This window comes from Lethenteron reissneri, chromosome 24 (assembly GCF_015708825.2).
Source record: "Lethenteron reissneri isolate LAM-NWPU_2019-01 chromosome 24, ASM1570882v1, whole genome shotgun sequence".
NCBI lineage: Eukaryota > Metazoa > Chordata > Hyperoartia > Petromyzontiformes > Petromyzontidae > Lethenteron > Lethenteron reissneri.
Genome location: NC_083802.1, coordinates 3,526,366 through 3,539,094, shown reverse-complemented (window position 1 = coordinate 3,539,094; position 12,729 = coordinate 3,526,366). Strand labels below are relative to the sequence as shown.

At 40.5% G+C, this 12,729-nt stretch overlaps 1 protein-coding gene across 1 annotated transcript in view; it reads right to left on the bottom strand.

Annotated features, from left to right (window-relative positions):
• Positions 1–12,729, bottom strand: part of LOC133346428 (synaptic vesicle glycoprotein 2C-like) — an 86,667-nt gene that overhangs the window by 39,531 nt on the left and 34,407 nt on the right. Inside the window, exons 4-7 of the mRNA XM_061557992.1 lie at positions 11,590–11,741; positions 8,671–8,804; positions 6,957–7,046; positions 2,902–3,012 (exon numbers count right to left, since the gene is read on the bottom strand). Of these exons, the coding sequence (XP_061413976.1) occupies positions 2,902–3,012; positions 6,957–7,046; positions 8,671–8,804; positions 11,590–11,741 (487 nt within the window). The remainder of the gene's footprint in view (positions 1–2,901; positions 3,013–6,956; positions 7,047–8,670; positions 8,805–11,589; positions 11,742–12,729) is intronic.

Genomic DNA, 12,729 nt, shown 5'->3' with positions numbered 1-12,729 from the left:
AGCATAAAAACTTCCAATTTATCCTCCACGTTCTGCCTTCTGTACATGGCTTTTTAAATATTTGCAGCATTGTGATGACATTCCAAGAAGGGCTGGAAAGGACAGGAAAAGGTATGTGGGGGAAAGTTCTGCCACATTTCATTGACACTGTTGTACGGCACCGTGGATAGAGCAGTCACCAGGCCGGCTCTGTTGGGCACTCACCACAACGAGGAAGCCACGTTTCTGCATATGGTAAAACAGATTATGTATTTTCTGAGGATTGTTCCTAGCTCTGGCTATGTGATGGCTCTGCCTAAGCCCCACTCTCACTTCAGACCTTTCTGAGGCGAAAAAATCCACAGCAGAATTTATTTTCCTCCTGGTGGAAGCCATTTGATTGCAGAGGAATATAGCCATTTCCACAATTGTCAAGTGGGTGTAACCATTTTGTGTTTGGTTTGGTAAAGACAAGAATTAACCCACCTGGTGTTTTACCTTTGAGTTGTTCAGCTACCAATGTCAGCGTCTAATTTCAAGACGTTCACATAAGCCATTTCCGGTAAAAAGTTAATTAATTTGTGATCATTGACTTTAATAAATGCCTCACCAGTTCAGAAAGGGAACGGGAAGTCAATGGCAAGAAAATAGATACACCACTGAGGTTCGATGCATTTGCAGAATGTAAAAAATTTCTCTCTCGACCAATTCACTGTGAAGACTGCTGGCATATATTGGAGCTTGGAAGGGAATTAACTGTTAATGATATTTGACATTGAAGGATGATGCTTAATTAAACCAAGTACAGTGGTACAATTAAAGGCATGTCCTGTTGCTGCAAATTGATAGTTTAAAGAAGAGTGATTAAAATAAAGAGAAAGATATAAATAAATAAAGCTTTACATTTCTGTAAATATAATTAATGTTTAAATAGGTGACTGATGGAATATTACCAACACAATGGTTATGTCAGTACACTAAACTTTTTTTTCAAGCAAACGTCGTAATGAAAATGAAGCATATACACATTTGCCAATTTCAGTAAATGAAATGCAAGTGGTAATTCTGTACAGTTTATAAATTCTATTACCCCGTGTGCAGCTTTAATGTGTTTTTTTATGTTTTTTTATGTTTACAAATAAGGATCATACACTTAAGTCAACGTCAATTCCATGAATAATCATTCACAACCATTTGTCCACGTGTATATGTCGTGCGGGGTATACGCAAAGGTCAAGTGACCACGCCCAGAGAAATCATTGAAGAAGTGGGCTGGTACGAAATGTGCTAAAAAAGTGATAGGTGATTGGGGGGAGAACACCCAAAACGATACACATCGATGGGAAAAAGGAGAGGAAGAGAGAGGGTAGATAAGGCAGTGAGAAGACAGAGGGACGTGGGCTCCGGGAAAGAAAACGACAGTCGTCAACAATGGCGTTCGTGCCCTGCAAGTGTTCATGTTGATGTTACTGGAATAATAAAGTTATCTTACCAGGATGACTTGTGTGGACTCCCTTTCACATCTATGGCTAGATGAGGGCCTTGCCACGCGTGTCGGTCATAGCAGTTGGTTGACCAGACAGATAAAACTCGATTTACGCTCGTAAAACTAAACCTCGTAAACCGGAATGGCTTTTCCCATTAATTTAATACGAAAAATTAAGGATGCGTTTCAGACAGTCATTCCATCTCTACTCCTAACCCTAAAATACACACCTATATCACTTTTCACAATACAACCAGAATAATACAGAACATAATTATTAAGATGATTGAATAATGCATTTTAAACAAAAATAATTCACTTTTTCGAGGGAAATCACCGAAATTCTGCATGTTGGAATGACTGTAAAGTGATGTGGAGGCATTACTGGTACACTCTAAGGATACCGTGACGCTCTCGCAGATGGATGACGCAGCCTCCCGGGAGCTTCTTGTTTGATCTCATGGTGTGCGTGCCGCGTGAAATTTCGTTTACGTGGAGATTTGATTCGTCAATCAAACAGTGCCCATAATTTGTCAATTGCAATTAACGCAAAATTTCATAAACCGAATGTTTGTAAATCGAGGGATACCTGTACTTTAATCAAAGTTGGTTGGTGAAAGGGACAGAGCAAGGTTCAGATATCATTCATCACTGACGTTATCCGTGGTAGGGCGTTAATCACTGTGCCACTGATCCACTCCATTGATAAACCATACAAAGGATTTCTGCTCAATCAGTCGATATGCAATTGAGATATTGTATGAAATAGCACTTTTTATCCCCTGTGAGGCACTCTTCATGCATGCGTTTGCTCATCATAGAATATCACAGGAACAAGTTAATTAATTACGATTTTGACTTCCGTTTATTCGGGACCCCGGGGTCCCGCCATAAGGTTCATATGATAATTCTAAGTGTACAATAATATGATAATTGTTTTTTTACCCTTCTATCTGGCAACAAAACTGACACCTTTTTTACAAGGAGTCATGTTTGCATAGACCACAATACCTGCAGCCATAATGCAAAAAAAAAACATAACTCTGATAATATATGCACTGTCCTTGAAGTTGATTGGTCCACACCCGAGACAGCTTTCCTTAGAGCTCTAAGGAAAGTTGATTGGTCCACACCCGAGACAGCTTTCCTTAGAGCTCTTGGGTGTGGACCAATCAACTTCAAGGACAGTGCATATATTATCAGAGTTATGTTTTTTGTTTGCATTATGGCTGCAGGTATTGTGGTCTATGCAAACATGACTCCTTGTAAAAAAAGGTGTCAGTTTTGTTGCCAGATAGAAGGGTAAAAAAACAATTATCATATTTTTTTACTGGCAAATGAGGTTCCAATGGTGTACAATAATATTCAATCTATTGGTTACGGTGACAACGGCGGCGGCGGGGGAGACGGTTCTTGCGTGTCACCGTTCTGCACACCTTGGAGGCCTCGCAGGTGGCTCTGGCGGCCCAGCGGCGGTGCCACGTCCCCGTGTCAGAGTTCAACTCCGTCACGCCGTCCACCTGCTTCACCACCTTCAGCTGAGTCACCTATGGTTAGGACACAGTGCATCGCCAATAACAATTGTCGTTATGAGCATTCATTAGTGAATGATGAAATGTGGAACATACTTCATAGTAAACGTCTATGTTAATAAGTTAGAGCACCTGACAAGATTAATTCATTTGGGTTTCATACTCATTAATTTTATATTAAAATCGGCTTTAACCATTAAATGAAAACCCATGGAAACTAAAAGTCTCCCTTTCAAGGGATATCTAGGTCATGAAGTGTAAAGTTTACAAGCATAAAACAAGTGCAATCAGACAAAACGGAGCAATATGCAATGCAGATATATTTACAATGTATATGAAGAAGAAATACAAAATTAGATACATTTTAAAATGAGGTACAGTATACAAAGAAGTGCAATTTATACAACTTCAAAAGCATGTGCATCACAACTGTACTTAGAAGGTGAGCGCACATATATACACCAAATGGTGCATGCACACAAAAACATGGCAATCAGAACATTTTTTAAATGTGATTCTCTTCAGGCCATATCAGGCCCCATAGTGTAAAGTGCAGTCTCTAACCCCTATACACTCTCTCTGGCCTTTCTATTTTGTGCTATGAAGAAGGGCCATTTCCAGAAACGTCGCCTATTATATATATTTTCCTTTTAAGGCCACAATGTTATTGACATATAGGTGTTGACTTCTTTTTCATTTCATGAGCACACAAAGCCAAGCTAAGGTACTTTTGGGGTCCTTAGGGTTCACTGTCAATGCCCAAGACCCAGCGACCAGACAAAGGTACCTGTGTGATTCTTAGGATTATCTGTTCATGCCACAGATTCAGAAAACTCAAGGTACCTTTAGGATTCTAAAGCTCTTCCGTTAAAGCCTGAGGCAAATGATGCGGACTAGTGGTACCAGAAGATTCTAAGAGTTCAGTGGGAATACTTGAGGCTCGGTCAGAGTAAGGTGCATTTATATTTTTAGTCTTCAGTATTAATGCTCGCGACTCAGACTTAATGAAGCACATTCAGCATTTGGTAGGAAGACCCAGGGAGGGGGTAGGGAAGGATTATCTGGTCCTGACACCAGCACATCAACCCACTTCTGGCTAGGACCGACCATTCACCAACACATGTACACTTGTATTTTATCAATTAATGATAATATGCTTATGCTGATGATGTACACATGCACACACGTGTCAGTTCATGGATCTCATGCTGAAATGAAATATAAGTTGCTGACAACATTGTATTTGCCTGCGTTGCACCATTCAACATGAGTTGCAGCACTGTGAAATTACAGTGGCGTGTTCCTCTGCAACTCTCACCCTTGTCACGGGCTACATTGTTGGTGATGTACACGCAACAAGCCTCCTGACAGACTAACTTCTATATTCCAACATGGGTGAATGTTTTAAGGCTAAGCAGGTTATGGTGATAATGTGTTGGCAGTGGTGCACAAAATAACACAAATTCAACACATTTGTCAATAACACTTTATTTTTATTTTAAGGCGGTATTATTGACAAATGTGTTCAGTTTCCTTGGCTCGATCACCAGATCGGTTACCTGCTCGGGGCCAGCACAGGTAAAAGGAGAAGGTGGAGGTTGTGTTTGCGACCTTCATAGGCCATATTTAAATGAATGATAAAAAAATTTTTTACGAACAAAGAACTTGTTTAACATGGTATGTTAACGTGACACATCAAACCGTGCAAGTTCAACTGTAGACATCGCATTATCTAATGAATAGTTAAAATATTATTTAAATGAGAACTGAGGTGCCAGGTGGCTCAGACATCAGAGCTGTCACTGCTGATTTCCTGGGGTTGAATCTGGGCAGCCACCCGAAATGAAACCGGGTTCTCAATGCCTGTTGCACAATTGTCATCCAAAGATCATTGCCCTACAGCAGGTCGGCTGAGAATAAGAGTTCACTTGAAGGGATCTCAGAAGTAATCTGTGATATCTGCTTCTGGTCTCTAATACGGGGTGTTGCAATGCTCTGAAAAGTCCCTAATAGAGTCTATAGCTCATGACATGTTCCCAGTGGAAACAATCAGCATACATCATGGGAACTCCCTTGCCAGTACCAAAATATGATAATAGGTTTTCGCCATTTTTCTGGCAACAAAACAGGTGTCGAGATGTAAAAACACCAAACTGAAACCTTTTACAAATAATCATGTCTGCATTAACCACAATACCTGTGGTCAGAATGCAAGAAAAAGGTGCCATGATGTAGCTGCTCACCCCGAGCTCTCATTGCTTAGATATTGCATTGTCTTTGTGCTGTACGCCTTTTGGTGTCTTCTGGTCTAACACCGTTTTGAGACTAGGCTCAAAAGAAAGCTGTCTCTGGTGTGGACCAATCAGTTTCAAAGACAATGCATATATTATCAGAGTATGTTTTTTGTTTGCATGCTGACCACAGGTATTGTGGTTAATGCAGACATGATTCCTTGTAAAAGGTTTCAGTTTGGTGTTTTAACATCTCAACACCTGTTTTGTTGCCACAAAAAAGGGGAAAACCTATTATCAATCAGTATACAATTTGTGGATAAGACAATATAAATTGAAACTAAAAGTGCAATTAAAGCATTCTCTAAAATTTTATAAATAAATAATTACATTTTAAACCATACATTGAGCACAATAAAATTCCATCTTAAAATTCCATCTTAAAAAATGGAATAAACGTGGACGTAATGTTTGAAAGTGCTGCAGGCCATGCCGTGTTTGCCATCTCGTGTTGGCTCCTACTGTGTGCTGGGATGTGTAATCGCTCCCCGCACTGTCTGGCATGTGAAATAACTACACCCTAGGAGCGAAATACACTCAAACACAGAGCAAGAGTTGGTTGGTTCTGTATGATTTCATCCATTCAAGGTAAGATGCCATTGTATGTTTGAGGAGAGTTGAGGAAAATCAATGCTTTTAAACTCACAAGCAACCTTTCCATCTGCTGGGGGAAGAGTCAACAAATATCAATGGATGGACTGGTCCCGCCAAGAGACTGTGGAATATCAGTACATACTGACTCGGGGCTATAAAAACAAGATAAGCACCAGCCCCATTGCATATTTGAGTAGGGAGACAGTTTGAATGGTCTGTATCATTGGCTGTTACTGTAAGTAAACTATCAGAAATTAGCACAAAATACCATACTTATAATATACGCATTAATGCTGTTATATATAATAGAAAAGGCACTTTTTTGTACATGTTCATTTAATTGTGTGCTTAATTGCCATTTTATAATTGTGCATGCGATTTCAATGAGTGACGAAATCAGTCTTATGGTCAGATGCAAGAGCAAACACATTCCCTAGTAAACGTTCCTGTAGTGTTGTGAAGCTGCCTGTGATGCTGTTAGCTTTTTTTCCAAAAGTATTTAATTGAAAGAACTATTCAGGTACACACAGAGGGCATCTACGGGAATTGAAACCAGTATAGACACAATGTGAAGTACGATGATTATTAAGTCTTGACTTAAAGCTTTCGTGACTGCAGGAATCCATATTCTTTGGGTCTTTTGGTAAAGTCACGTAGATAGAAAAATGATAACAATAAAAATTAAAAATAAAGTGAATATTTTTTATTCACTTTATTTTAATAAAGTGAATATTTTTATTCACTTTATTTTCATTTAGATTTGTATTACTTTATTGTTATTACTTTTTCTATCTACGTGACTTTACCGAAAGACCCAAAGAATACAATGATTATTACCAACTTTTATATTTTGAACCTGTCTATGCCATGTGTTTCAATTAAACTCTATATCCATAGTATCTACTTCCTTAATTCAGATAACCCTGCAGATTACTGTTAGTTTTTTTAATAATTAATTCTTACAGTTTTTCAAGAGCCAAGAACACAGCGGGAACATCAAAGGGAAAGATAAACAACATGTAACAAATAACAGGCCAGATATAATGCAATAGATACTGCTGGTTTTAAACTTACGGTGAACACTTTCTCCGGATGTCCACGTGCCTTCATGTTGGTGTCATGCACTCGCTTCAGAATCATCCATGCTTCATCGTGCTTGCCCATCTGCGTGTCACCGCACAACACAATTCGCACGATTGTGTGCAATCCTCACACGTATTTATAGAAGATGCCCTTATTACGTCAACAGAACACCTTATAGCCAAGCGAGCACGGCCATTTGTTTCCCTTAATTGACCGGTATTGCTCGAGGCTGGCTTGCCTCGTATTGGCATTTTACTCGTGAGCAGCACGTGTCCCGGGGCAGGCTCACAAACTGAGTAGCCAGCTTCCACATTGCGCCATTCCTGTGATCAAACCACTCCCGTGAAGAGATATTTTTTCCCACGCTGCTTTTGTTTCTGATCGTAGCTCACCGGCCTGTGAGAATGTCTGCTTCGTTCAGAAGCACAAGCGTATTTAGTCCCGAGTTAAATTGCCCTTTCCCATTGAGATGGAGAAAAAGGGGTATGGGGCTGGTTTCACTGCCGTGGGTGTAGTCCTGTGACAATGGGCACGTTTAGAAAACTACGCAAGGGGGTGGAGGGGGTCCTGAATATTGAAACGTTTTAAAATAGGGGCCTTACATGAATTAAAAAAAACGAATTCAACACATTTGCTCTGGTAAATATCTATAAATTACCACTTTTAACCCTGCCGGTGATACTGCAGTGTGTTTTAATACTGCTTTTATGCAAAATGTTGGGTAACCCCATCGTTTGCTTAGTTACTCAAGGATGTTGCTATTGTGCAATTGTTAACACACTGGACTTTAAATACAGATGTCCCCCATACGGTTTAATCTCCGGCGTTGTCGATAAAGCAATGGACACGTTTATTGCACTTCTGTTCACCCAGCAGCTGACTGGGTACAACCACACAGTTCGTTGATCGGCCGGTCGAATTTTGGGGGGAGGGGTGAAATTGTAGGTGCTCTCGCCTCTCCCAAAATCTCTGGCCAGCATGGAAGAGTCGGCCAAGAATACCCTAGAAATGGTCTCTATAGAACTCCCTGGTAGTGGAGCAATTGTAAGGCTACACCTTTACACTACTCAGCTTTCATATAGCTTGCTTATTTTATCTGAGAGGACAGCTCACTGAGCGGCATCTCTGTGGGGTCAATGTTCATTGTGTGCTGTGGCCCCCATCCCTTGTTGCCTCCGAGCATGCAGTGGGGACATGTGCAAGCCTCGACTCACTTGTTACAATATAAAATATAAAATAAAACAATGCACTGCTGAATGAAGGCCCTTCCCATGCCCTGTCTGTCACGATTAGCATTTGTCTAAAGATGTATCAGGTTGAGAACAGCCTCAACCCTTCTGTGGTAAGTTGTCTGTGTTTTGTGCAGGTTGTGTTTGCTATCTTCAGTCGGCTTCCACCGTGTGCTGGGTGCTGATTAAAAATGCTCTTATTTAAACTCACTAATATTCTGGGTAATATTTCTTAATACTCGGTATGCATTTGTTTAAATTTAATGCGAAAGTCTGGAATTCTGTCACTAGGCTAACTGGCTGCATAGTATGCTGCACGTGGCACTGAATATCCGTAGAATATATTATTACAATAATAATCTTTCTTTTTATTACCGGATTGATTTTTGGCAAAAAAATACAAGTAAATCGTGAGCTGAGGAGGCGAGAATCAGCATCGTGGAAAGGACCGGTGAGGCTTGCGGTTGTGTCTCTACCTCCAGCAGGTGACGTGGGCTCTCGGGCATGAAGGTTAGACACACGATGGAGGCGACTGCTGGGAGCGCACACACGATCACAAAAACTCGCCAGCTGTGGAACTGATAAGCGGAGCCCATGCCGAAGCTCCAGCCTGCACGCCAAGCGAGCACACACAAGACAAACCCAGCAGCGGGCTTGCAAACATCCTGCAGGGCTTCAAGTCTTCATGCTGTGATTTGGCAAATGTTTTTTTTTTATAAAACTGTGCACAAGCTAAGCTTTGCTGCAACATCCCGTCCTCTGCACTCGAAAATCTCTGCTGTCCCTCGCTGTGCCTCCTTCACCCTGTACCCAATCACGCTTTCCTTCATTTGCCCGTTTTGCTCCCCCTTCACCGGATCAAACTCCCACTGCACATAAAACAATCACCTTCACGAACCACCTTCCACTCCTTCCTTAAAACAACCCCCCCATCTCTTCTCCCGAGCTCATCTTACTGCTACTCCCTGCCCTCGCAACCCCAGCTTAAGACCAGGCAAACCCCAACCCCTTCCTGCCTGTCCTCCCAACTTTCACGACAACTACACCACCACTTTTAATAACCCCACACTTTATCTCAACCAGCCTCATCTTATGTACCGTTTCATATAATTGCTGTAAAGTGCCTCGGGTTAAGGTACTATATAAATCTAGCTAGGATATTATGGCTCCTCAATGGTGGTGAATAGCTCTATTCTCTAATGTGGGGCCATATTCTGCTCATGAGACTCAATAAAAAGGGTGAATCGATTAAACATCGATGTATAAGCTCACGATACACAAATTTAATCACATGTACAACGATTGATGCTCATATCTCCACTGCGGCCATTAAGGGGCACTGCCATTTACCATAATGTTAAAGAGAACACATTATCTTATCTTACAGCAATTATGAAATTGTACTTAACGTGATAGTGGTTGAGATAAACAGCGATGTTATTAAAAGTGGTGGTGCAGTTATGGTGACAGGAGAAGAGGCAGGAGCGGTTAAGGAGGTGTTGGGGTGGGGCTGGATTGGGAGGACCAGTGGGATGCGCTCCGAAGAGGAGTTTGTTTTTTTTTTAAAGAAGAGAAGCAGGTTAGTGAAGATGATTGAATCGGATCTTGATCCTGAATTGCAAAAAAAAATCGTGGATCTGCCACTGGGGTGAACTGTTCCACCCCTAGAAACAAAAAATATGCAATGAGGATATTTTCATCCAGAAGATGAATAATGAATCATACATTAGTACATTTCAGCAATTCATTATCAGTTAAAATATACACTGTTTAAAATGCATACACAGCCAAAACCAGTTTGCTTATATGACTATAAAACAGGAGGGGGTGAAAAGTGTATGCTGTTGCATGTCGACTCTGTTGAATAAATTATCAGGATGGGGAACAATATTTTTACATTCTCTAGTTTTCCCTTTACATAAACAGAATAGCTCATTTTACCCACAATGATGTGGGCAGGTGGCGTCTCGAATCAGAATATTCTAGCATTACAGTAATTGAGTTCCCCTCATATTCAGCTCTGAATATACTCAAGCTGCCAACACAAGTGATCATATTTCAGAAAAACAAACCGAGTGGCCTTCACATCCAGTTAACCCTGTAGTGTAGATCACCACAGCCTCAAAAAATATTTACGTATATGTCATTCATTGTCCATGAACCAGTATGAAGTTAAAAATATGTTTTAATTATTATTGTAGAGGAATCTAAATTCCCATTGCAGTAAGTGAACACATGTCGTCAGCACGTAAAAACGAGGCCACCTAGTGTCCTATAATCTTGGCTGCAGCATCTCTTTTACTGCGACGTGAATTTAAGATAAAATTATTAATTTACAGCCCTTTGTCAATCCACTGCTGGATGAAGGCTTCTCCACACCGAATAGGGCTCGGGGCTTGTTTAATCACAACTTGAGTTTCACCTGCTGTAAATAAATATATTGTCACCCAAAAGCAGTCAAATTTCCTTTACTGTTTTTATAGCAATCCCAAGGCCAAGTTTTTTCTCCATTTTTTATTTGTGCATTTTGTGAGGATTTCTGCTATAATTACAATGGTCACTTGTACCTATTTAACACGCACTCCATTTGATGTTATGAGCTGTTTACTTTATGGGGACCTCATTTGCCAGTAAAAATATGATAATTGGTTCTTTACCCTTCTATCTGGCAACAAAACTGACACCTTTTTGCAAAAAGGTGTCAGTTTTGTTGCCAGATAGAAGGGTAAAGAACCAATTATCAGCTGTTTACTTGTTATTGAATGACGTGGTCCTCTTGAAAAGCTGTCAATTTTATTTTGCTTATCACTTTCTTCAATAAAATAAAAGGCTGCCTCATCAATCACACTTAATTCATAGGTGCAGAGTATGTCTATATGAAAAAACATGTTTTTACATGTGCTTGAAATGGAGACATTTCTAAATGTTTTCTGTGTCACACCCATGCATAATGATGCCACATTCATACCTTTGAAATCTACTGATTTTGACGAGTCAGTCTTAAATCCATGCAACACAACTCGAATAGTAATTTCTAGGGGTGTAACAATCCGTAATTTTAATGATTAATATTGACTTTTTAAGCTCAAAATGTATTGAATCGTGCATGTAAAAGTCATGTTTTTATTAGGTTCATTGACTCCTGCAAACACCAGAGGCCACAATATTCACCACAATATAAAAAATAATATAATTATTGACTCAAGCCCGGAACAATTCCCTGAATTGTCAACAGAGTAAATCGTTACACTCCCGGTGGGTTCAAAATATCATGTACAGGCACACGGGAGCAACGCGACGCAAACCCCTGAATGCATATGACAGAAAACGGTTGCATGAGCAAAGGAGGCACGTGCTTGCTTGTGGCATAATGGTGGTCATGTGGAAGGCCTCACCGTAGTGAGGGATGATGGCCCAGGCCATAGCAGAGGCATAGATTCCCCCAAACATCCACGTCATGCACAGCCAGCTCAGATGTTCCCCTCGCTTGTCGTGGGCCAGGAACTCGGCATAATATGAGTATACAATCGGGATGATCCCACCAATCCTGCATCCAGTCACACCGTGCAAAATAACACATGCATCAGCAATTCCATTCATTCACATGCAGTCAAGCAGGTTAGAGCCTAAAACAATTCAAGACAATTATTTTTATTTTACCAGGTAAGGCCCGCTGAACAATATAGTCATTTTTCAGAAGCAACCTGGCCACAAATGATAGCTCAACGAAGTGGCTTATCACGTGGAAACTGATAGCAGCCAAATACTCTAAACTCGCGTTTGTAAATGTAGAGGGAAAGGCCAGAGGACCCTGAGAAAAATTCACACGACCACGGGAAGAGCATGCAAACTCCAAATATACAGGTGTCAGGGTAGGGATTGAACCCACGAGCTCCTGTATATCAGGCGAGGTAGTTAACATCTCGCCACCGTGGCACCCTATTGAGCTCGCGGCCTCTTTCAAACCATCGTTTGTAAAGTTGATACGTAATTATTTATACTATTTAGTCAAGGGTAAGTTTACAAATTTCGCATATGAATCTCCCATGACATAAAAATGAGGGAATGTTTTTACATATGCACTAAATAGTAAGATATTACGTGGTGAAACTGCATTGGCAGTGGTGCACAAATTAACAAGACAACAACACATTCAACAATAACACTGCCTATCTTGTTGTCCAAAGAAAAGAAAAAAACATAATAAAAGTATATAATCGGCAACATATTGGACCCTGTCCTTATTTACACTACATAGGCCAGAGGTCTGCGACGAATGGCCATTGCCCGATATATTAACTATGAAATACTTTTTCTTTTTAAGGAAGGGTTAACAATAAATGTGTTGGGGCTCTTTTTGTGTTCAATACCAAAAGTGAATCTGTATCTTGTTGTCCATGCGGAACATGCAGTTATCTGATATTGCTTACTTTAGAGATCATGAATACGGTGAAGCTAACCTGTGAACCCGCACAGACATCTGTGGTCTTATTGCAAATGTTTGGAAATGTGCATAAATGGAAGACTTAATCTTA